Source organism: Megascapheus bottae, chromosome 8 (genome assembly GCF_031878675.1).
Source record: "Megascapheus bottae isolate mThoBot1 chromosome 8, mThoBot2.hap1, whole genome shotgun sequence".
In the NCBI taxonomy this organism is placed as follows: domain Eukaryota; kingdom Metazoa; phylum Chordata; class Mammalia; order Rodentia; family Geomyidae; genus Megascapheus; species Megascapheus bottae.
Window position 1 is genome coordinate 39,653,195 of NC_143516.1, and position 26,495 is coordinate 39,679,689.

Consider the following 26,495-nt stretch of genomic DNA (forward strand, 5'->3'; position numbering starts at 1 on the left):
TTCCGGCTTTTTTCTATGTATGTGGTACCGAGGAATCGAACCCAGGTCTTCATGCATGCTAGGCAAGCACTTTAACCACTAGGCCAAACTCCCGGTCCAATACTGAGTTTCTTATCCAAGTATTGACTTGACTTGTTTACTTCCTTCATCTGTTTTGAATCCTCTATGGAGTCATTTTTAAAACTGGACTGAACTTTTTTTTTGCCAGTCCTGGGCTTAAGCTCAGGGCCAGAGGACTGTCCTTGGATTTTTCTCAAGGCTAGAACTCTACCACTTGAGCCTCAGCACTACTTTTGGCTTTTTCTAAGTATGTGGTACCAAGGAATCAAACCCAGGTCTTCGTGCATGCTAGGCATGCACTCTACCACTAGCCCAAACTCCTGGCCCTATATCACCATTTTTATTGCCAAGTGGTCATCTTTGTGAGGATGGGGATCTGATCTCAAAACAGTGTTCCACTTAAGGCTCTTTAAGGGGCCATGAGTGTAGCCTAGTGGATGAGTGCTTACCTAGTATGCATGAAGGCCCTGGGTTCTATTCCTCAGTATCTCATACACAGAAAAAGCTGGAAGTGGTGCTGTGACTTAGTTGGCAGAGCACTAGGCTTGAGTAAAAATTGTCCAAGAACAGTGCCCAGGCCCTGAGTTCAAGCCCCAGGACTGGAAAAAAAAAGGCTCTTTAATTCAGAAATTGCCATTTTGACTGATTTTCAAAATATCCAGTATTGCATGGCTCACATGGTAAACATAAAACCCTTAAGAAGCTATGCAGGTAACAGGTATGAACACTGAGGTACTAGGATAAAGTGATGACATAGTTAACTTTTTTTTTTTCTACCACTAGGCTACACTCCTGGCCCCATAGTTGACTTAACTAGCATTCATTTTGGGAGATTCAACTCAATACAAAAAAAAAAAAGCACTTTTCAAACAATAGGGGCTGGGAGTGTAGTCTAGCCTAGTGGTAGAGTGCTTGCCTAGCATGCATGAATCCCTGGGTTCAATTCCACATAGTCAGAAAAAGCCGAAGTGGCGCTGTGGCTCAGGTGGCAGAGGGCTAGCCTTGAGCAAAAAGGACTGTCCAAGGACAGTGCTCAGGCCCTGAGTTCAAGCCCCAGGACTGGCAAAAATACAAACAAAAAAAATGTTATATCTATTCTAGCATGTCACAAAAAATAGACTGGCCAATGCAGGTGAGGTATATGAATGCTCCAGCACCTCAGAGAACAGAAATAAAGTGCAACTATAATAATATTGAGGGACTGGGACTGTGGCCTAGTGGTAGCATACTTGCCTAGCATGCATGAAGTCCTGGGTTTGCTTCCTTGGTACCACATACACAGAAAAAGCCAAAAGTGGTGCTGTGGCTCAAGTGGTAGAGCACTAGCCTTGAAACAGCCCAAGGACAGTGCCCAGGCCATGAGTTTAAGCCCCAAGATTGGCAATATATATACAAATACATATACATATACATATACATATACATATACACTGAAAAAGTTTACCATCTGACAAGTGAATAATACTTTCAAGACATTCACTTTGCTTACTCTTTGTAGTATTCTAAGCTTTTCACATTGATAGTCACACTCACTGTGGTGCTTGCTGCAAGGGAGGCTTATAACCAGTTGTTCTGGCTAGAGTAAGTCAAAGGCATTGATTGCTTGGGTTCTGCAAAGAAGTGACTGGATTAAACAGACTAATGGCAATCATTGATAGGCTGCTTATATTATATTATATTATTTCTTGAGCAAAATAGCTAAAAATGCTTAGGCCCTGTGTTCCAGACCAGCACCAAATAATAAACAACAAAAAAGTTGTCCAAGTCACGAACCTGAATTCCTTTTACAGGTATTGCTATGGGGGATCATGCTGGGATGTTTCCTACAATTGCTATGGGACTGTCATAAACTTGGAGCTGAAGTGGATTTGTTTTGTCCAGGATTTCCTGGATTCTATCATTGAACGTGCAGCAGGTTGGTCTCTGCCCAGACCTTACCCAATACCCTTGCCACCAGCCAGATGTGGCTATTGAGCTGAAAATGCAGTTCTCCAGGCTTAATGGCCACATTTCCAGGGCTCCACAGCCACACGAGGACAGTTGTTGCTGGAACGATGTAGATGCGGATTAGTCCATCATTGCCGAAAGTCCTATCAGGCAGAGCTGTCATCTGTGGTTGCGGCCACAAGTTCCAAAATCAAGTCCAGACACAACACCAGGTAACACCCAGTCAAGGTCCACCTGTCTTGGGACTTTCGGGATACTCATTCGTTAGCAAACTGTGAGTAGATCTTGAAAAGCCTTGGATGGCATTTAAGAACCGGATTCGGAAGCTGTTAACTGTTCCAGGTGCGGACCTCAGTCCTCACCGCAGGGACCCTGTGTGGGGCTGAATTCCTAAACCCGCAATCAGGGGCGGAACGCCTCCGCGCGCTCCGAGGCCGTAGGCCGTCAATGGGCGGGGCCCCGCACGCGGTGGGCGTGGTCACGGGCGTGGCCTGAGCGCGCGCGCGCGCTCCTCGTGACCCAGCGCGGGGGCGTGCTCTCGCGGAAGCAGGAAGCGGCGGCTGTCTGTCACCGGCTGGGGGCGGGGAAGCGGTGGTGTTGACCTGCGTCCAGCTAACCGGTGATGGATCCCAACCCCACAGAGGCACGGCGAAGGCCGTCGCTGCCGTGGTGGCTGCCACTGGTGCCGCTGCTGTGGTCCAGGATGGCCCGGAGCACGCTCTCTTTCGGCAGCAGTCCGCCCCGGGTCTTTCCCGACCTCCCTTCGGATCAGCAGCTGCTGGAGGCGGAGGACATGACCGTGTCCCTGCTGCAGGACCGGGGGCTGGGGCCGCTGTCGCTGCCGCCCGATCTGCCGGACCTGGATCCCGAGTGCCGGAAGCTGCTGCTCGACTTCGCCCACAGCAGCGCGGAGCTGACCCGGTGCATGGTGCGCAGCGCCCGGCCCGTGCGCCTCTGCCAGACCTGCTACCCGCTCTTCCAACAGGTCGCCAGCAAGATGGACAACATCAGCCAAGCCGTGCGGGTGCGTACGGAAGCACCCCGGGGCCGAGGGCCTGGGGCTGGGGAGACGGAGGAGGAGGTGGTGGAAAGGTTGGGCAGTGTGTGGAACTTGGATATTGGGAAACGCCGGTGACACCTGGGCTTGGTGTTAAGACTTTCCCCTCCATGGATGCTGCGTGGGGTAGCATGCTTGCAGATAGGTAGACTGGATTCCAGGTGGTCCTGCTTTCCTAACCTTAGCTTCCATTCCTCCAGTCTCCGCCCCCCAACCCCTCACCACCTCATTTTTTCCCCCATCTTAACCTGTGCTTTCCAGGAAGGACCTTTTAGAAAACTTTGTGATTAGGAGCTGGACCTCTGCAGCCAGAAATGCGCAGATCAACCAATTTCTAGTGATCTGACCTTTCAGCCTTCGTTTTCTACGCTACAAATGAAGTGTGTGTGTGGTGGGGGGTGCAATTAAAAAGATGAAAAACGGGGAGAGTTCCTCTTAGTGATTAGTAATCATGGCTGTCTGGAGCTAGTGTACTCTGGGCCAAGTTAGATTCTCTGCACCTTGTTTTCTCTCTTGTAAAGTTGAGGGTAAAAGGGGGTCGTAGAAAACTAGTAGTTAATAACTAAAATTTTTGGAAGTAATAGGAATGGTTCATTCTTGGTCCCCTGGGAGCTTTTCTGATATGGGATAGGTACTATAAAGGGATTAACTGGGGAGGGGGGGAGGAAGACACAGTCCCTGCCCCTAAGTAATGTAGAGGGCTGGAGTAGGAAAGGATTACAGTGCCAGCGCTGATGAGAGTCACAGGACTTGTGGTATAGGAAAAACAAGAATAACATTGGAATTGGAGACTAGAAAAATTCCTTTTATATTGAGAGCACAGCAGATAATCCCATGAAATGTAGATGAAGTTATTTCTTAAATCACAATTGATTTGACCAAATACAAACTTGGACATAGTTGCATCTTGTCTTAAGTCAGGCTGAAATGACATTTCTTTGCACTAATAATTTCTGTTGCCAATCATTCTATAAGGAGCTAGTTTTCAATAAAGTTAAGTTGTAAGCAATGTAAAATATCTACATCATGATCTGGTATGGCATCATATTTAATTTATGGTTTGGGGTATTTAGATAAGTGTTTTTAGCTGTTTTGTATTTTAAATAACAAGTTCTATTGTTATGAATCCAGATGTAAAGCTTGAGTCTTTCTTTTTTTTTTAAATGTAGAGCTTACTTCAGTTCCTGCTTTCTCCATGAATTGTTCCAAGTTTCTTCCAGTAACACTGGTGTTTTCCTCAACCAAACTGTCCCATACATCAAGTAATTACCTGACTCTATTGTATTAATTTTTAAAGTAGCTAGTCATCTACTTATGAAGATGCAACTTCAATAACAGACCACATTTAGCCAGTGACATCACAACAGCACTTTAGGTTGACAGCCAGATAAACCTTCATTCATCAGTTACTGAGTGTCAGGAAGTGATCCATATTTTCTTTCATTTACCTTAGTTATAGTAATAGCCCCAGAGAGGCTAGATCATCAGCTAGTGACTCAAACTTGTCTGATTCCTTAACTCAATGCTATTTAAAAATTAATAAAAGGCTAGGGATGAGCTCAGTGGCAGAGCACTGCCTAGTAAAACTCTGTCTTTGATCCCTAGTAACACACACACACACACACACACACACACACACACACAACTAATAAAGCATTTTTTTTTCTTAGCCAGGTTTGGTTGCTCATGCCTGTAATCCTACCTACTCAGGAGGCTGAGATCTGAGGATCAAGGTTCAAAGCCAGCAGGGGCACAAAAGGACCTGAGACTCTTATCTCCAATTAACCTCTAGAAAACTGGGAAGTGGGGCTTGGCTCAAGGGTAGGGCAGAAGCCTTGAGCTGAAGAGCATCCAGGCCGAGTTAAAGCCCTATGACAACCCCCCCCCCCCCGAAATCTTTTTTTCTTTTACAACCACTATTGCTCTAATCTACCAATTCCAAGAAAGGAATTAAAAATTTTTTTTTCCTGGTTGCAGTAACCCTAACTAACTACTCAGGTTAACATCAGGAAGATTGGGGGGGGGGGATTCCCAAAAGTTGGATAGGCTCCATTGCAACCAATAAAACAACAACAACAAAAACTGGTTGTGATAGTTTATGCCTGTCATCTGAGCTCTACAGGATATATCAATAAGATTAAGATCCCGGCCAGGCTAGCTCAGGCATAAATGAGACCCTATTTTGAAAAATAAGCAAAAAAGGCTGGGAACATGGTTCAGGTGATAGAGTTCCTGCCTACGAAGGCCCTAAGGTACCAGTACCTCCAAAAACAGTTTTTCTTTAATTCACTATTTGTAAAGTAATCAAACACTTTTTTGAATCCTATTTTTTTATTTATTATTTTACAATTCCAAGGATTGACTTTAGGGCCTTATATTTTCTCAGCAACTACTCTATTCCTTGAGCTATGTACCAGTTCTTTTATATTCATTTGTTTTTCAGATATAGGTTATAGATAGATCTGTCTATCTATCTAGATATCAATATCTGTGTATCTAGATTGCCCTTGCCAGAATCCTCTTATTTCTACTTCCCAAATAGTTGGAATTACAGTCATGTATTATCATGAATATATATATATATGTATGTATATTCATATTTGCCAGTCCTGGGCCTTAAGCTCAGGGCCTAAGCACTGTCCTTGGGTTTTTTCAAGGCTAGAACTCTACCATCTACCACTTCTGGCTTTTTTCTATGTATGTGGTACCGAGGATCAAACCTGGGTCTTTGTGCATGCTAGGCAAGCACTCTACCACTAGGCCAAGCTCCTGGCCCCTGTCAATGATATTTTAAAGCAAGAATTCTTCTGTAATCCTTCTGGTTCTCATCCCACATGGCTAATGGGTCCTTCCCCTGCAGTTAGTAGTTTGTCTTTTTTAGTCTCCACTCGGTATAATCCCTCATCTCATGTCTACAGAGATTCTTGCTCTAGCATGAGTGGCTTTTCTTGCATTTTTCTTTTCCTTAAAATTCCAGGATTTGTTTAATGCTTAACAAGTAGTAGTTAAATAGCTTTGGGCTGGGAGTTTGGCCTAGTGGTAGAGTACTTGCCTAACATGCACAAAGACCCAAGTTCGATTCCTCAGAACCACATACATAGAAAAGAGCCGGAAGTGATGCTGTGGCTCAAGTGGTAGAATGCTAGCCTTGAGGAAAAAGTCAAGGAAGTGGTCAGGCCCTGAGTTCAAGGCCCAGGACTGGCGGGGGAAAAAAAAAAAGAATGCCCAGGGGGGACTTAGTTTTTTGCTTGGGGAACCGGAAAAGGAAATAGGTAAAGATGGAATAATTTAGACACTTGAGTTTATTACTTACATAGCCTGAGTTTTTTCATAATTAAAATGATTTATGGAAAGCATGTTTTGTTTTGTTTGCCAATCCTGGGCTTGAGCTCAGGGCTTGAGTACTGTCCTTGGATTTTTCTCAAGGCTAGAGCTCTACCACTTGAGCCTCAGCACCACTTTTGGCTTTTTTCTATATATGTGGTACCAAGGAATCGAACCCTGGTCTTTGTCCATGCTAGGCAAGCACTCTACCACTAGGCCAAACTCCTGGCTGGAAAGCATGTTTTTCTAAGCATACACTAGGAACTGAATGGATATGTTACTGGATTGTCTTGTGCATTATAAAACTTTAACCTAGAAATTGTGCAAAAGATGAAAATAAATGATTTGAGATTATTGAAAGATTAAAATAATGCTTACTGTAGAAAAATTTAGGCAGTAAGAAGAGAAGCAAAAGTGAAAATAAAAGTTGCTTCATTTCTGTTACCCATGGCACTCACAGCTATGTGTGATGAAAGTTCCAAAGTTTTCTCCTATGTAAAAAAGATAAGAGATGGTAACTTGGACTTAAATAACTGAGATACTACTATAAAAACAAAAAGTCAAGAAGCAAATATTTTCTTCTCTTGCCACTGAATTCCATGTTCATAAATGTTAGCTCCTAATGTTTTATCATCATTGTTATTGTTAATACCACCATTGACTGGCCATACTTAAAAGGTTTCTAATAAATATTTTCATTTTCTTTTTAAGGTATTTACTTACAGCTGTTTAGAAAGTCTAGAAATATTCAGATTATATATGTTTTTTGTTACAGAACACCTCAGAGAGTCAAAGTTGTGCCAAAAGCCTCTTAATGGCAGATAGAATGCAAATAGTTGTGATGCTCTCCGAGTTTTTTAATACCACATGGCAGGAGGCAAATTGTGCAAGTAAGTGATTCTTTCCTTTCTATTTTATGGATGTGTCTTGGTAGTATATATGTTAACATTTTATTTGATTGAATTTTAAACTCTCATTACTAAGTTTGAATGGGTGGTCATTAGTATCATGATGTATTAGTGGTAACTAGTTCAATAAATAGTGAAAGTCCAAAATGGGTAGCAGTGAAGATGAGCCATGAGTTTGATTCTGAATTTGTTGCTTCATAGCTCTCTGGTTTGCCTCTTGGAACTTTTATTTCCTTAATAAATTGGTGCTAATATCAGAACTTCTGTTACCCAGTTGTTTTAAAACTTAAGTTAAAAAACATTTATAAACGCCAGGCTTGGTGGCTCTCACCTGTAATCCTAGATACTCAGAAGGCTGAGATCTGAGGATCAAGGTTCAAAACCAGCCTGGGCACTGAAGAACATCAGACTCTTATCTCCAGTTAACCACTAGAAAATGGAAAGTGGGGTTGTGGCTTAAGGAGTAGGGCGTATCCTTGAGCAGAAGACTCATGGACAGTGCCTAGGTCTGGAGTTTAAGCCCCATGACTAACAAAAAAAAAGTATAAATAATGAAAGCATTACTGCTTATGCAACATAGCTTCTGGTAACATACGGAGAGATTGGGAAGGTGAGAAAAGGAAGTTGAAAGAAAGGAAAAAATAGGGAGCTAAGCAAAATAACAAATCACCATTGAATTAAGGCCAAGAGCTTGGCCTGGCAGTACAGTGCTTGCCTAGCATGAACGAAGACCCAGGTTTGATTCCTCAGTACCATAAACATAGAAAAAGCCAGAGTGGTGCTGTGGTTCAAGTGGTAGAGCTCTAGACTTGAGAAAGTGCAAGGACAGTGCTCAGACCCTGAGTTCAAGCTCCAGGACTGGCAAAAAAAAAGAAACAAAACAAAAAAAATTGAATTAAATAAAATTTCCCAAGTTGTTTCATAATTCTTGTCTCATTTGAGCTTCACAAAAGTCCTGTAAGATAGGCAGGAATAGGAGAAACACTAGGGCTTTTTGGTACAGGTTGAAACTTTTTTTTGTGGGTCATGGGGGCTTGAACTCTGGGCCTAGGCACTGTCCCTGAGCTCTTCAGCTCAAAGCTACCATTTTACCCCATGAGCCACAGCCCCACTTCCCATTTTCTAGTGGTTAATTGGAGATAAGAGTCTCATGTGCTCAGGCTGGCTTTGAACTGTGATCCTCAGATCTCAGCGTCTGGAGTAGCAAGGATTACAAACATGAGCCACCAGGCTGGCATCCTTTTTTTTTATTAAAGAATTTATTAATGTTGATTTTTATATCATATTTTAAATGACAAGTTTAACAAACAAATGTTCAAGGAAGGAATCTCTATTTACAATCACTGGGACTTAGTATTTGGAACTTAATCAAAATTAGGCTAATGGTTTGTATGTCATAGAAACATATTAATTTATGAAATAAAACATATCTATAGAGTCATAGGTTTTTATGTCTATATAGTTATGATTATATTTCCATTACCATGTCCATAGCTTTGGGTATGCAGTTATTGAGTCCTCGCTCTTGTACTCTTTGGATTTAATAGCCACATATTAAGGATACCATGCGCCTTTTGTTCCTTAGGTCTTGACTTGTCTCACTCAACATGATTCACTCTAGATTCATCCACTTCCCTGTGAATGCCATTATTTTATCTTGTCTGTTGGCTATGTAGAATTCCATTGTGTATATATACCACATTTTCTGTATCCATTCATCTGCAGTAGGGCATCTGCATTGTTTCCATTGCCTGGCTATTGTGAATAGTGCAGAGATGAACATAGCTGAGCAGGTGTCCTTATAATATCTTGGGTCATCATGTTTAGGATAGATGGCATCCTTTTTTTAAAATTAAATTATTATTATTTTTTTGGCCCTGGGGCTTGAACTCTGGGCCTAGGTGCTGTCTGTGAGCTCTTCAGCTCAAGACTAGTGCTCTACCGTGTTGAACCACAGCACCACTTCCTAATTTCAATTTTCATTGTTATTATAAAGGTGATGTAGAAAGGGGTTACAATTACAAAAGTCAGGTGTATTTCTTTTTGGACAATGTTACCCTTCCCTCACATCCCCACCCACAAGTTGAATAGTTCACTTCCTTCCTTCCTTCCTTCCTTCCTTCCTTCCTTCCTTCCTTCCTTCCTTCCTTCCTTCCTTCCTTCCCTCCTTCCTTTCTTCCTTCCTTCCCAGTCGTAGGGCTTGAACTCTAGGCCTGGGCACTGTCCCAGAGCTCTTCAGCTCAAGGCTACCATCCTACCTCTTGAGGCACAGCACCACTTCCCATTTTCTAGAGTTTAATTGGAGATAAGGGTCTCATGTTCTTTAGTACCTGGGCTGGCTTTGAACCTCAATCCTCAGATCTCAGCCTCCTGAGTATCTAGGATTACAGGCGTGAGCCTCCATTCCCAGCTGAATAGTTCGTTTTTAACATAGTGTCTAGTAAGTGTTTCTGCATTTGTTCACCCTTTGTCCCTCCATATTTGTGCTCCTCCTTACCTTCTAAAGATAGGTAAAAGAACAAAAAGAAGAAAAAAAGAAAACAAAAAACAGCAGCAAAGAAAAAAAAACCCTCTTGTTTCCATTTCCTGGAATTCATTTCAATAAGTACTATATCAGATATGCATAGGCATTGTGCCTTTGTGTTCCTCCCTTAAGAATATCCTCTTTCAAGGGGCGGGGGAGGGAAATAGGGACAAAAACCAGTGAGAAGGAATGCACCTACTACCTGGCGAATGTAACTGTAACCCCTCTATACATTACCCTGACAATAAAAAAAAAAAATCCTCTTTCAGTCTCACTGTGTATAAATAACCCATTTATTTATTTATTTACGTACTTACTTTCTTATTAATTTATTTTGTAGGCCTGGAGTTAGAGTCCAACTCTGGGCTTGGGCACTGTACCTGAGCTCCTTTTGCTCAAGGCTAGTTAGTACTTTACCTTTTGAGCCACAGCACTACTTCCAGCTTTTTCTGTGGTCAATTGGTGGTAAGAGTATCATGGACTTTCCAGCCCAAGATGGCTTTGAATGGTAATCTTCAGATCTCAGCCTCCTGAGTAGCTAGGATTCCAGACATGAGCCACTGGCAGCTGGCTCACTAATTTCATAAAAGCTGTTTACTGAGACTTGAGGTAGTATGTGATCCCTTTGATATATAATGTTTGTTCCTTATATCTTTTAGTATACAATGTCTGTTCCTTTCTCCTTTATGTTAGTAAATGCAAACAAGCTATAAATAGTCAAGTAAAAACTCCTCCCCACTCCACTTGATATGGAAACTGAGACAGGTCTAGATGAGCTATCTTGTCTAGCTTGAGCCACACTGTCAACCTGGTAAAATCTGTTTACATTGCTATACCAAACTCCTCAGACTGGGTGGTTTATTTCTCATAGTTCTAGAAGCTGAAAAGTCCAAGATTGTAGAGCTGACAAGTTTAGTGTCTGGTGAAATCTTGCTCTTCAAAGATGCTATTAACTGTTCTGTTCTCACCTGGTAGAATGGGCAGAAATGGCAAAAGAGGGACAGTGCTGTGTCTTCACATAGAAAAAGAGTTAAAAGAGTCATAAGGCCATGCCTCCAGTAAGCACCATGTGGTAATGCTAAGACTTAAAGTTTGCACCTTGTGGGCCAGGAGTTTGGCCTAGTCGTAGCATGCTTGCCTAGCATGCACGAAGACCCGGGTTAGATTCCTTGGTACCACATACTTAGGAAAAGCCAGAAGTGGTGCTGAGGCTCAAGTGGTAGAGTTCTAGCCCCTTGAGAAAAGTCCAAGGACAGTGCTCAGCCCTGAGCTTAAGCCCAGGACTGGTAAAAAAAAAAAAAAAAAAAAAAAAAAAGTTTGCACCCTGTGGAGTTTTGATCTGAGCAGTATGTACCTGGGCCTACTTGAACCATGCCAAGATGGCCTAGAACCAGTGTCTTGGGAAGTCCTAGGCAGTGATTCTGAGGTCTCATTGATATGCTGGGCCCCTACCATTAAGTTCTTCTGCCCTTAATAATCTGGTACTGGGGCCAGGAGTTTGGCCTAGTGGTAGAGTGCTTGCCTAGCATGCACAAAGCCCTGGGTTCCATTCCTCAGTACCACCTACATAGGAAAAAGCTGGAAGTGGTGCTGAGGCTCAAGTGGTAGAGCTCTAGACTTGAGAAAGTCCAAGGACAGTACTCAGGCCCTGAGCTCAAGCCCAGGACTGGCAAAAAAAAAAAATCTGGTACTGTGCCTGTGATGGAAAGGGCAACCTTGAATGTCCACTGACATGCTATCTGGGTTGTCTGTCCATTGTCTTCCTGGTGAATGTTGGGATTCTTCTGTCTGTATTAATCTCCAAATCAAATGGCCACTTGGCCACACCCTTGGTCTTCTCTTCTAAGTCCCTCTTTTACATAGCCAGTTGGGAATTTTCTAGATCTTTATATTCTACATATGTTTTGATTCTAGATTTCAATCCCAGCTCATTTTGTTATCACTAGTTGAGAAATTCCAGATATCCTTGGCTGTTGGGGGCAAAGTGTAAGATGAGGACCCTGTCCTGGGTGCAACAAAGAACCACAAAGAGGAAAATGGTAAAGAGTGATTTAAAGCACAAATATACCTCATGGGCTGATTAGGGCAGTTTGAGTAAGGATTGATTGCATGAGAGCTGCTGGGCATGAGTTTTTATCCTATAAGGTTAGGCTACTAGGTGGCATGAAACTGAGGCCACAAAAATTATTTATTATGTAATGGAGGTAAATACCATATACCTGCAAAGGAAATAATTTGAAAATATTGCTAGAAATACATGAAATTGGAAGTGGAGCTGTGGCTCAAGTGGTAGAGCGCTAACCTTGCATACACTCCCCCCCCACACACACACAGTATCGACAGATATCATTTTTTACAAAAACATGCCTGTAATACTAGCTACTCAGGAGCCTGAGATCTGAGGATCTCAGTTCAAAGCCAGCCTGGGTACTAAAAAGTCTGCGAGACTCTTATCTCCAGTTAACCACTAGAAAATGGGAAGTGGGGCTGTGGCTCAAGAGGTAAGGAGGTAGCCTTGAGCTGAAGAGCTCAGGGACAACACCCAAGCCCAGCCAGGTGTAGGGTGGTAGCTTTGAGCTGAAGTGCTCAGGCACAATGCCAGACCCAGAGTTCAAGTACCACAACTGACAAAAAAAACCCACCACCAACAAAAAAACATGGAATTGTATTGGCGTTTAGCAAAGTACACAGATTTTTACTGGCTAGCCTAGGAAGAGCATTACCACATTTCTAAGTCTTAAGAAGAAGTTATAATATGAAGGTATGTAAGCAGTACTCATTTTTATTGTGTTACGGTCAAAATGTGTTATTTACTATTTGTCTCATACCCAGTCTCCTGCTTGGAAATTGGATAAACAGAGATCCCAGTACAAATAAACACATGAGACAAGCTGGGGGCAGGTAGCTCACCCTTTAAGCCTCGCTGCTGAGGAGGCTGAGATCTGAGAATTGAGGTTCAAAGCCAGCCTGAACAGTCAAAAAGCTGAAAGTATTGGTGTGGCTCAAGTGGTAGAGTACCAACAGTAAGTGAAAAGGCTAAGTAAGAGTGAGAGGCCCTGAGTTCAAGTTCTTGTACCTCCTTCCACATACAGAGTATGTGAAAATAGGCTTTTCCTTTAAAACTGATGAGCGCCACACATGCATACCCTTCCCTTTCTATTTCCCACTTTTCAAATTTATTTTATTTTTTTAATTAGCATGCATTAATAATATGAGGGGATTTTATTATTATAACTATATAGATGCATACATTATACTTTGAACCCCCTTGGGGTATTTTTTTTTTTTTTTGGTTTTTTTTGGTGGAGGTAAAACTGGAGTTTGAATTCAGGGCCTCCCACTTACTAGACAGGTCCTCCACCACTTGAGCCATACCCCCAACCTCTTAATTTTCTTACTTACTAAACTTGATTATAAAGTTTCCATAGTTTACTCTGTACTAGATTTGAAAACAGCAGTAATTTTTTATTTTATTTTATTTTTGTGGGTCATGGGGCTTGAACTTTGGCCTGGGTGCTGTTCCTAAGCTCTTCAGCTCAAGGCTACCACCCTACCTCTTGAGCCAAAACACCATTTTAGTTTTCTGGTGGTTTATTGAAGATAAAAGTCTTACAGACTGTAGTGCCTGGGCTGGCTTTGAACTTTACTCCTCAGATCTCAGCCTCCTAAGTAGCTAGGATTACAGGCCTGAGCCACCATGCCTGGTTTTTTTGTGTTTTGTTTTGTTTTGTTTTTAATTTTTTGTCGGCCATGGGGCTTGACTCTGGGCACTGTCTCTGATCTCTTCAGCTCAAGGCTACCTCCTTACACTTGAGCTACAGCCCCACTTCTCATTTTCTAGTGATTGAAGATAAGGGTCTCATGTTATTTAGTGCCCAGACTGGCTTTGCACCACTATCCTCAGATCTCTGCCTCCTGAGTAGCTAGGATTACAGGCATGAGCTACCATGCCCGTGTCCGGCTTAGTTTTGTTTTTTTTTTAAATGCATTATTTCCCAGTTCTTTTGTTCATTCATCTAACTCTTCCCCTTGACCTCATCTCACCCCTGGGAAAGGGGGAGAAAAGGAGTGACAGTGTCCAAAAGGAAATGTAATCATTACCTCAATTATGTAACTGTAACCCCTCTGTATATCACCTTTATAATAACATTAAAAAACAAAAAGAAAGCAAATTTAAGCAGGGCTGTCAGTTGGTACAATAAATGAACTTCTAAGTTACATTGGAGGAAATAAAGGAGTATTAAATTTAACCAGGCGAGGTGGCTCATGCCTGTAATCCTAGCTACTCAGGAGGCAGAGATCTGAGGATCACGGTTCAAAGCCAGCCCGGGCACTAAAGAACATGAGACTCTTATCTCTAATTAATCACTAGAAAATGGAAAATGGGGCTGTGGCTCAAGGGGTAGGGTGGTAGCCTTGAGCTGAAGAGCTCAGGAACAGTGCCAGGCCCAGAGTTCAAGCCCCATGACCCACACAAAAGAAAAAAAATAGCAAAATGTAATATAGAGTTTTATGCCTAAGTAGCACTTTTATGACAGCATTTGAAGCCAGGCACTGGTGGCTCACACCTATAGTCCCTTGCTGCTACCAAAGAGGCTGAAATCTGGAGGTTCTCCATTTGAAGGCCAATCTGGGAAGAAGTCCACAAGATTCCATCTCCAAAATACCCATCAAAAAGCCTGAGCCAGGAGTCCGCCTAGTGGTAGAGGGCTTGCCTAGCATGCAGGAAGACCAGGGTTCAATTCCTCCGTACCACATGCACAGAAAAAGCCGGAAATCTGGAGACCAACGTTCAGAGCCAGCCTGGGCACAAAGGGACCTGAGACTCTTATCTCCAGTGAACCTCTAGAAAACGGGAAGTGGGGCTTGATTCTAGGGGTACGGTGGTAGTCTTGAGCTGAAGAGCTGAAGGACAGCCCCCAGGCTGAGTGCAAGCCCCATGCCCCCCCCCCCCAAAAAAAAAGAAAAGAAAGAAAGAAAGAGCCAGAAATGGCACAGTAGCTCAAGTGATAGAGTACTAGCCTTGAGAAAGCCCCAGGACTGGCAAAAAAAAATAAATAAAAAGGTGGATTGGAGGTATGATTAAAGTGTTAGAGCAACAACTGAGGAAGCAAATTGAGAGACAGAAAAAATATTTGATAGCTAATTTTGCTAATTTTCCCTCCCTCCCTCCCTCTCTCCTTCCCTGTCTTCTTCCCTCCCTCCCATTCTCCCTTCCTTCCTTTTGTTGGTTTTGGGCCTTGAACTCTGCGCCTGGGTGCTTTTCCTGATCTCTTCAGCTCAAGGCTACTTCTCTACCACTTGAGCCACAGTGCCACTTCTGGTTTTTTGGTGTTTAATTGGAGATGAGTCTCATGGACCTTTTGCCTGAGCTGGTCTTGAACCATGATTCTCACATCTCAGCCTCCTGAGTAGCCAAGATTACAGGCATGAGCCATGGGCGCCTGGCTGGATAGCTAATTTCCATGACTATGACATTTCAATGTACTTTTATCTGGTGCTGTATATTATTTGAATTTTTTGTAGCAATGGTTATGATTTAAAGGAAAACTTTTAGAAACTAAAAGGGGTAAACTTCCTATATTTAGAAAATGCTCTTATGGGGCACACTATGTTTATTGGAATAAAGAATTACCATAGTGCACAAACAGAAGGTGACAGCTTGAGAGGTAAATGGCGACATGTAATTACTACTTGTGATATATTAATTTACTTTTCTTGGCAGATTGTTTAACAAACACCAGTGAAAATTTATCAAACAGCACAGAACATTTCCTTACTTTATTTAACCGGACCTTGACCTGCTTTGAACATAATCTTCAGGTATTTCAAATGCTGTCTTGTACAATGTATGTGCTCCAAGTTCCTTATATATTCTGGTTATTATTAATTTCCTTTGAGAAGAATATGCCCTGTTAGAAGAATAGCCCGCCAGAGATTTTCTCCTGATTTTTGTCTGTCTTTTCCCTCTGATAATTTTTTCCTTTGCAGTACAGCACTTTTTATTACTTGTTTGTTTGCTTGCTTATTTGTTTTATTTTGCCAGTCCTGGGCTTTTTTTTTTTTTTTTGGTGGGTCATGGAGCTCGCACTTGGCCTGGCACTGTCCCTGAGCTCTTCAGTTCAAGGCTATCGCCCTACCCTTGGGCCTGGGCATTGTCCCTAAGCTCTTCAGATCTAGGCTATCATCCTAACTGGGAGCCAAGCTTCACTTCCCTTTTCTAGAGATTAATTGGAGATAAGAGTCCCAGGTCCTTTTGTGGCCGGGCTGGCTTTGAACCTTGATCCTCAGATCTCAGCCTTCTGAGTAGCTAGGATTATAGGTGTGAGCCACTGTCCAGCCTCACCTGACTTCTTTGTTCCATTTTTGAACTGGTTTTTGTACAGGTAGGGGATGGATCTAGTTTTAGTCTCTGACATTTGGGAGACTCCCATATATAGAGTACCCAGTGTTCCCCGACCTATTTGTTAAAGATACTCTCCTGTCCAATTCAATATTGTTGGTACCTTTGTCAGGAATAAGAGAACTGAAGTGTGTGTGTGTGTGTGTGTGTGTGTGTAGGGGGGTAGTTATAGCTGTGTGAGCTTATTTTTTCTTTTCTCTCTCTCTCTCTTTTTCTCTCTCTCTCTTCTTTTTTTTTTTTTTTTTTTTTTTGCCAGTCCTAAGGACTGAATTCAGGGCCTGAGTACTGTCCTTGGGCTTTCCTCAAGGTTAGAGCTCTATTACTTGAGTCACAGCACCACTCTGGCTTTTCTATGTATGTGGTACTGAGGAATCAAACATGCTAGGCAAGCGCTCTACTACTAGGCCAAACTCTGGGCCCTATGTGGGCTTTTTTCTGAATACAACCAGCATTTTGTCACACACCATCTTGTCCTTATCTTCTGGGCTGGAAGGAGATTGCAAATAATTTATGTTGCAAAGATGTTGTGTAATGTGCATGATATTTACTACATCTACCTGTCATTTTAGGGGAGTTCACACAGTCTACTACCACCAAAAAATTACTCAGAAGTTTGCAAAAACTGTCGTACAGAATACAAAAGTCTCAGTAGTCTATATAATGAAATGCAAAGAAAGAATGACCATGAGAAGAATGCTGAACCTGGAACACATTTGTGCATTGATGTGGAAGATGCAGTAAGTACTTTGCTGTGATATAATGCATACTTTGCAGGGTTGCTCAGAGTGTCTTCGCTGGTACTAGCTCTCGGAGGTAGCTTGGAATATGCATATGTTCTTTTCAACAGAAATAACTAAATTAATTAGGTTTTAGAATATCCTGATTTGTCAAACTAGAATGAAAATCTACCAGGAACTTTATAAATGAGTTGACAATTTGGCATTACTGTGATTGAAACATAGAGCCTGGGCCCTGTCCTTTAGTTTTTTTACTCAAGGCCAGTGTTCTACCATTTGAGCCATATCTCTACTTCCAGATTTTTGCTTGTTAGTTAGAGATTAAAAAAAAAAAATCACATGGGGCCAGGAGTTTGGTCTAGTGGTAGAATGCTTGCCTAACATGCACAAAGCCCTGGGTTCGATTCCTCAGTACAACATACATAGAAAAAACTGGAAGTGGTACTATGGCTCAAGTACTAGAGCCTTGAGAAAACCCAAGGACAGTGCTCAGGCCCTTAGTTCAAGCCCCACAACTGGCCAAAAAAAAAAAAAAGTTTCATGGACTCTCCTCCCTGGGCTGGTTTTGAACCAAGTTCCTCAGATTTCATACTTTTGAGTAGCTAAGATTACAGGCATGAGCCACTAGCATCCATCTTATGTTATAATTTTTTATGAGTTTGTTGCTGATTAAATAAGTTTCTAGGTTTACTAAACTATTTTCTTTTTTTTTATTGTAATTAGTAAAAGGGTTACATGATATTTGCCAGATAGAAGGTGCATTAATTCACATACATTGATACCCTTTCACATGTCTTGGTACCCGTTTCCCTCCCCCCCCTCACCCCCCACCCGTCTTGGTTTTCCCCCCTTCCCTATCAAATTTCAAATATCCAAATACAAATAAATTCAATATATCAGATAACAAAGTGAGATACTATACCAATATGAGATAACCAAGGGACAGCAAAGGAGATGAGAGACAACATAGTACATTAAGGACAACAATCATTCATTATATGGCTTTTGTTTCAGTATCCTGGAGGTCCTTTCAATTAGCTTCACATTATATGTCCTTATGTATCAAGATTTTGCTCTATTGCAAATCTCTGCTAGTAGAAGAAGCCTTTCCGCCTATTAAACTGATAAGAACAGATACTGCACTTGATCTTAGCCAGAAGACCAAGAAGCAGTTCCATGTCCACCTATTATGACCCAAAAATATTTGTCGTCTGTCTCATCGGACTAAAATGTAAGCCACACCAGTACAAGGATGATGATGATGATGATGATGATGATGATGATGATTTATTGTTACTGTGGGAATTGAATTCAGGGCCTGGGCATTGTCCCTAAGTTCTGCTCAAGGCTAGTGCTCTATCAATTTGAGCCATAGCTTCTAGTTGGAGCTAAGAGGCTCATGAAGTTTTCTACCTGGGCTGGCTTTGAACCATGTTCCTCAGATTTCATCTTCCTGGGTCTGAGCTGACCATTAGCATTTTTGTTCAAGGCTAACATTCTACCACGAAAGCCATAGCTCCACTCTTGGCTTTAAAAAAAAAAGTTAAAATGGTTAATTGGAGATAAGAGTTTCACAAACCTTCCTGCCTGCCACATGATGTCCTTGATTTGTGGATATTAGATCCAAATAGTACAAGAGTGATGACTCACTATTCAGGTACCCACGGTTATTGACACAGTCTTGGAGATATAAATATAAGCACACAGACATAAAAAAAATCTGTGATGGGGGCTGGGAGTTTGGCCTAGTGGTAGAGTGCTTGCCTAGCATGCACGAAGACCCGGGTTCAATTCCTCAGTACCACATACATAGAAAAAAATCAGAAGTGGTGCTGAGGCTCAAGGGGTAGAGCTCTAGCCTTGAGAAAATCCAGGGACAGTGCTCAGACCCTGAGCTCAAGCCCAGGACTGGCAAAAAAAAAAAATCTGTGATGGGGGCTGGGAGTTTGGCCTAGTGGTAGAGTGCTTGCCTAGCGTGCATGAAGACCCGGGTTCGATTCCTCGGTACCACATACATAGAAAAAAGCCGGAAGTGGTGCTGTGGCTCAAGTGGTAGAGCCCTAGCCTTGAGAAAATCCAGGGACAGTGCTCAGGCCTTGAGCTCATGCCCCAGGACTGGCAAAAAAAAAAATCTATGATGGGATTTATACTCTATAGACATAATGTTATATAATCATTATGTATCTAAGACAATGTATCTATGACATACAAAGTCTCAGCTTAATTTTATGTTCTAAAATCTATGTGCTAGTGATAGTATATAGAGATTCCCTTCTTAAATACTTGTTTGTTAAACATGGCATTTGAAATATGATATAAAACATCATTGTTAAGCTGGACACAGTGGCTCATGCCTGTAATCTTAGCTACTCAGGAGGCTGAGATCTGAGGATCAAAGTTCAAAGCCAGCCCAGGCACTTCTAGAAAATGGAAGTGGGGCTTGGCTTGAGGGTAGGGTGGTCCCTTGAGATGGAGAGCTCAGGGACAATGCCAAGGCCCAGGGGTAGGGTGGTAGCCTTGAGCTGAAGAGCTCAGGGACAGTGCCCAGGCTGAGTTCAAGCCCCATGACCCACAAAAAAAAAGAGAAAAAAGTGTTCATAAAATCTTTTAATTAAAAAAAAATAAAGAAAAACCTTCCTGCCTGGGCTGGCTTCAAACTACTGTCCTCAGACCTTAGTCTCCACATTAGCTAGGATTACAGGCATGAGCTACCAGTGCTTGGCTGCAGAGTTATTTCATTTGCTCATTATTCAGTATGTCCACTGATGTTCGCTCAAATGTCAAGGAAAAAACGTTTTCTTCTCCATTGTATAGCTTGCCTTTACATGGGGCACCACTAGATGGCGATGGCATGAATGAGATACCTGAAAAAGCATTGGAAGAGACAAATTGGTTCCAAGTAGAGAGAACTTATGGTGGGACTAGATAAGCTTACTGGTTGAGAATAATGGGTGTAAATTATCTTAGCAGCTCAAAGGAAACTGAAGTGGACAAATAATATTCAAGAAGGTGAAAAGTGCTTACATTGGCTACACCTGAGGACTTTTGTTTGTTCTTCTCTTCCCCTTTAATAAATCTTCTTTTTTTTGGGTGTGTGTGCCAGTCTTGGGCTTAAACCCAGGGCCTGGGCACTGTCTTTGGGATTTCTCAAGGCTAGTGCTTTACCACTCGAGCCGTAGCACCACTTCTGGCTTTTTTCTATGTATGTGGTACTGAGGAATCGAACCGGAGTCTTTGTGCATGTACTGTACCACTAGGCCATGTTCCTGGCCCCTAATAAATCATTTTTAAGGGAGAAAACAGTCCAACTATATTCCTGTTAGTGTAAGTTCTCTAAAAGATATGAGTGGTTAACACTCTAGCATACATTGGTCAGTATCGTGAATTTAGATTATGACATTTCTGTAGAAATATAATTTGTCCACAAGCCAGTCTATTTCCAAAACAGAAGACATTTTTCTCAACTATCAGTAGGGGTTTGAGCTCAGGGCCTGGGTTCTGTCCCTTAGCATTTTTTTTTCAAGGCTAACATTTTACCTCAGAAGCCACAGCTCTACTCCTGGCTTTTTTTTTTTTTCCTAATTAAAGTAGTTAATTGGAAATAAGAGTCTCACAAACCTTCCTGTCTGGGTTGGCTTCAAACTGCTGTCCTGAGACCTTAGTCTCTTCAGTAGCTAGGATTACAGGCATAAGTCACTGGTGCTGTGCCATCAATAGATTTTTAGGGAAGTGTACTTAGTCTAAATTCTGAATGCCTATTTAGACTTTTTTTGCTGTTGGTCATGGGGCTTGAACTCTAGGCCTGGGCATTTTCCCTGAGCTCTTCAGCTCAAGGCTACTGCCCTACCCCTTAAACCACAGCACCACTTCCAGTTTTCTAGTGGTTAATTGAAGATAAGAGTCTCACAGTCTTTGGTGCCCAGGCTGGCTTTGAACAGTGATCCTTAGATCTCAGCCTCCTGAGTAGCTAGGATCACAGGCACGAGCCACTGTGCCCATATCCTATTTAGATATTTTAGGAAAATTACATGGCCCGGAGTTTGGCCTGGTGGTAAAGTGCTTGCCTAGCATGCACAAAGACCTGGGTTCAATTCCTTGGTACCACATATATAGAAAAGCTGGAAGTGGTGCTGTGGCTCAAGTGGTAGAGCACTAGCTAGCCTTGAGGAAAAAGCCCAAAGATAGTGCCCAGGCCCAGGACTGGCCAAAAAAAAAAAAAAGAAAAGAAAGAAAATACAAAGTGGAATAACATTGTTCGTCATTGTTTCAGATGAACATTACTCGCAAACTCTGGAGCCGAACTTTCAACTGCTCGCTCCCTTGCAGTGACACCGTGCCTGTCATCGCCGTTTCCGTGTTCATCCTCTTTCTCCCTGTTGTGTTCTACCTTAGTAGTTTTCTACACTCAGAGCAGAAGAAACGCAAACTCATTCTACGTAAGTTTCTTTTTACAGCCATTTGTTTAGATGCAGCCTGTGTTTAAAAGATTTAGGGGGCTAGGGGAATATCTCAATGTAGGACTTTTGCTTAGCATGCATGAGAATCTAAAACATTCATGAGCTCCAAAAGCATAGGCCTTAAGTGTGGGGCTGGGATATAGCTCAGTGGCAAAGCATTTGCCTAGCAAGTGCCATGTCCTGGGTTTGATCTCCAAGACCAAAAAAGAAAAGAGAGAGGGAGTGGGGAGGGAGGACTTAAATTTTAAATCTTACGAGATTAGATCTTTCCAGTTAATTCTCAATCTACTCAATATGAAAATGGGATGCCTTACATAGAAATAATGAAAAATGTCAAGAAAATTAAATCTAAGTTAAAATACTAATATTAATATTTTTGTCTTATCTAGCCAAACGTCTCAAGTCCAGTACCAGTTTTGCAAACATTCAAGAAAATTCAAACTGAAACTCACAAAATGAGAATTGACAGATAAGTAGTAGAAGATTGAACTTGGTCAGAAAGAAGATGGCCTGGGATTAAACCATGTGCTTCAGAAGTGCAAGGACTTCAGATTTATCATTAAGGATAGATGTTTCAATTCTTCTTTTTCCTTTCCATCTCCCTTATAAGGAGTTAGGCATTTTTAATTTCTAGGGGTAGCAATTTTGTATATTCTGAACTATACCTGTTACAATGACAAAAGATTTAAGGAGAACTTTATTTTGCTGGTGTAGTGTCATTGTTTGAGACTTCTGATACCAACTTATAGTTGTTGAAGATTGATATGTAAAATTCAGTTACAGCAAAGTCATTGATAAAAGAAAATATACTTGTAAAATGGTAGAGGACCCACAGATTAAAATGACTTCCAATTTCAGTATTACTGTTACAGATATATTAAATATATCATGTATTATAATAATATATAATGCACTCTTTCAGTTGCCCTAAAGTTGTATGTGTGTGTGTGTGTGTGTGTGTGTGCACGCTTATGCCAGTGCAGGGGCTTGAACTGAGGGCTTCCTGCTCTTGACTAACTCTGCGCACTTCCACTTCCCTGGGCTTGAGCTCAAGACCAGAACTCTACCACTTGAGCCTCAGCACCACTTCCGGCTTTTTTCCATGTATGTGGTACCAAGGAATCAAACCTGGGTCTTTGTGCATGCTAGGCAAGCACTCTACCACTAGGCCAAACTCCGGCCCCTAAAATAATTTTTTGAAGCCATTTATTGTCAACCTCCTTAGCAATTTTGTGTGTGTGTGTGTGTGTGTGTGTGTGTGTGTGTGTGTGTGTGTGTGTGTGTGTATGTGGGTATGTGGGTCATGGGGTTTGAACTCTGGGCCTGGGCACTGTCCCTGAACTCTTCAGCTCCAGGCTACTGCCCTACCCCAGGGCCTGGGCATTGTCCCTGAGCTCTTTAGCTCAAGGCTACCACCCTACTCTTTGAGCCACAGCCCCACTTCACGGTTTTTTTTGTGATTAATTGGAGGTAAGAGTCTCAGGTTCTTTAGTACCTGGGCTGGCTTTGAACCTCGCTCCTCAGATCTCAACCTCCCGAGTAGCTAGGATTACAGGTATGTGCTACCTTATCCAGCTACCTTTGCAATTATTGAAAATGGCAAACCACATTACATTTATCTTTGTAAAAAGATTTGTGGTAACTGGTTTCTTACTTGACTTTTTTTTTTTTGCGGGGGATGGGGGGAGATTGGTAATGGCATGGCACTGTCTCTGAGCTCTTCAGTTTAAGGCTACTGCCCTACCCCTTGAGCCACAGGAACACTTCAGGTTTTCTAGTAGTTAATTGGAGATAAGAGTCTCATGGACTTTAGTGCCCTGGATGTCTTTGAACCAAGACCCTCAGATCTCATCCTCCTGAGTAGCTAGGATTACGGGTGTGAGCCGCCATGCCCTGGCTCTTACTTGATTTTTATAAATATTTTAGATCTTATTTTTGCCTTTATTTCACTTTGTCATTTGAAATCACTGAGCTGGTTTATTATATTCAGGTCAGAATGGATTCTTTGTATACCAAGGATTTGCATACTTAATTATATATTAAGTTATTTAGCAATTTGTAATTTATTACTACCTTAAATCAAATGTAGTATTACACCATATTTTTTCTTTTTGCCAACTCTGGGGCTTGAACTCAGGGCCTGGGTACTGTCCTTGAACTTTCTCAAGGCTAGCACTCTACCATTTGAGCCACAATACCACTTCTGATTTTCCTATGTATGTGGTACCAACAAATCAAACCCAGGGCTTCATGCTTGCTGGGCACACATTCTACCACTAAGCCACACTCTCAGCCCCTGTGAGCTTTTTTTTTTTAATGGAATTATTTTCTTGGGCTATTTGAAAACTTGTAGAGGACAGAGAAAGGAGAAAACAAAGAGCTTAAGGTTCAGAGAATAAACAGTGACTTGGCAGAACACCCACTGTAAGAGATATGGGTAGTTTATTTTGAAGAGAACTATATAAATACTTATATTAGCCTTTAAAATAATGCTTTGTTTCAGAATTATTCCCAGTATTATTTCTCAGGGTTTCAGAGTTGAAAGTTTCATGTATTCTTCCTTGCTTTAGAGATGGAAATAAGGGGTTTGGTTTGTTTGCTTTACCAGTTCTGGAGTTTGAACTCAGGGCCTCATGCTTGCTCAGCTGACTCTATCACTTGAGCCATGCTTCCAGTCCAGCTTTTTGCTGGTTATTTTGTCGATGGAGTCTTAAAGTCCTTTGCTAAGGGTAGTTCCAGACCATGATTCTCCTGAACTCAACCTCTTGAGATTAAAGGCATGAGCTACTTCTGTCCACCATCACCATAAATTTTGTTCTAAACATTGAAAATATGCAAACACTTCCATGTAGAAATGAGAGTTTGATTAAATGGCAAGAGAATTTGAGTCCTTTCATAGGGTGTAAAATGCTCTCTTTAGAGCCAAGGGGATGTTTTGATCATTTAAAAAACTGTTTACAATGTATGCAGAGTGAAAAGAAGGCTCATCCTTGGAAATGTGACATCTCCAGAGCTGTGAGAGTTTCTGGTCTTCCGTGACCCACTTCAGTGTGCAGCAGTTTGTCTGCTCTCACTGTTGCCGTGGCTGATATTAATAGGCTATCTTGATTTGAAGCATGTAGTTGAGGGCCATTGAAGGCAATCTTCATTACTGAAGGAAATACAGTTTACACGGGCCAAGTTACAAAAATGATGTATGTGAGTCTGTAAGTAGTGACTTGGAGCACCTTTCAATATTATTTGTGCATAAAACCCATTGCCTCAATAGAAAGCTAATGAGCACTTTAAACAAGAAATGACAGGCCTTTCTACTTTTCTGGTGGGGTCATTGCTCCTTAGAAGTTGCAGCAGTAGATTGCAAAAGTAAGTGTGAAGTACTTCACTAAAGTGCATAAATATTTCATGTTGTAGTCATAAGGAAAAGTTCTTGGCTGAGCTCCGAATTCTAAGACACAGCATTTGTGTTTATGTACAAGATCTTCTTTTCTTGACACTTGAACAATAAAGGAAGTAACTTAAGGAAATTGCAGTGCTCTGATTGTATTTTTAAGTGTAATTTCAAATTTTCAGATGTTACACACTTGCTGGGGTGGGGGGCTGGTTGCCAGTTGTGGGACTTGAACTCTGGGCCTGGGCATTGCTCTTGAGCTCTTCAGCTCAAGGCTACCACCCTACCCCTTGAGCCACAGCCCTACTTCCATTTTTTCAGTGGTTAGAGATAAGTCTCAAGGACTTTACTGCCTGGGCTGGCTTTGAACCATGATCCTTAGATCTCAGCCTCCTGAGTAGCTAGGATTACAGGTGTGAGCCATCACGCCTGGCTTGTGTGAATATATATTTGTGTGTGTGTGTGTGTGTGTGTGTGTGTGTGTGTGTGTGTGTGTGTATGTGTGTGTTTTCTTTTTTCAGTGCTGGGGGTTCAACATGGGGACTGTGTTTGTTAACGATAATGTGTAATTCTAAATCAGTGAAGAGCACCAGAGTTTAGGAGGTAAACATTATTTCTGTTGGGACCAGCACTCTATAGTTTTGTGGCTGGACTCTTCTTTTTCCTGTAGTGTACTCCTTATACTGCAGATATGGAATGTTTTCCCAGAGTAGTATTATAATCAGGATTACATTCCTGTCCAAAGATTTGGCCTCAGGTTAAAAAAAAAAGATATCACTAACAGTGGATTTAAAAACAAAAAATAAAGCTGGGTATGTGGCTCACAACTGTAATCCTAGTTACTCAGGAGGCTGAGATCTGAGGATAAAGGTTCAAAGCCAGCCCGAGCACAAAAGGACCTGAGACTCTTATCTTCAGTTAACCTCTAGAAAACAGAAGTGGGGCTTGGTTCAAGTGTAGGGCAGTAACCTTGAAGAGCTCAGGGACAATGCCCAGGTCCAGGGGGGCAGAGCAGTAGCCTTAAGCTGAATAGCTCAGGGACAGTGCCCAGACCGAGTTCAAGCCCCATGACCCACAAAAATAAAATAGACTATTAATATATGTAACTTTTTAATGGTACTGGGATTTAAATTCGGTGTCATTAATTGTTTCCCTCTTAGGGCAAATGCTCTACTACTTGTCCTATGCTCTCAATCCCTTTCTGCTTTTGATAATTTGTTAATTCCAAGGTAAATCTCACTTTCTGCCTGGGTTATCCTGGGCTTTTATCCTCCTACTTGTGTGTCTTCATATTACTGGAGATGACAGGCACCTGCTGCTACACCCAACCATTGTGTTCCCCTCCAAACAGGCCTGTGTCACCATGCCCAATCATTGAATGATATGGAGTCTCTCAAACTGGACTAGCCTAAAACCATGATCCTCTGATCTAGTTCCCAAGCAACTAGTATTACAGGCTTGAGCCACTATGCTCACAAAGTACCTGTATTACCTTAAAGGACATCTGGTCATAGAATGCCCCCCCCCCCCGATGGATCCCCAAAAACTACATCATCTGATTTCTATACACATTGTGAAGCAACTAACAAGTATGTGTAGTTCATGTGTGTAAAGGAATTCTTCAATGTGGAAGAGAGGTTCTTTAGCTGCCCATGGACAGCATACATGATAAGAACATACCTGTATGGTG

General features: G+C 42.0%; 1 protein-coding gene and 1 pseudogene across 1 annotated transcript; one reads left to right on the forward strand and one right to left on the reverse strand.

Annotated features, from left to right (window-relative positions):
• Positions 1–2,577: 2,577 nt before the first annotated feature.
• Positions 2,578–24,941, forward strand: Ostm1 (osteoclastogenesis associated transmembrane protein 1). Its single transcript, XM_090338329.1, has 6 exons — positions 2,578–3,031; positions 7,164–7,278; positions 15,546–15,643; positions 16,793–16,960; positions 21,231–21,396; positions 21,807–24,941. Exons 1-6 carry the CDS (start codon positions 2,630–2,632, stop codon positions 21,860–21,862), a joined length of 1,005 nt encoding a protein of 334 aa, XP_090194455.1. The 5' UTR covers positions 2,578–2,629; the 3' UTR covers positions 21,863–24,941.
• LOC150059840 (U2 spliceosomal RNA) lies at positions 17,980–18,133 on the reverse strand (annotated as a pseudogene).
• Positions 24,942–26,495: the final 1,554 nt, after the last annotated feature.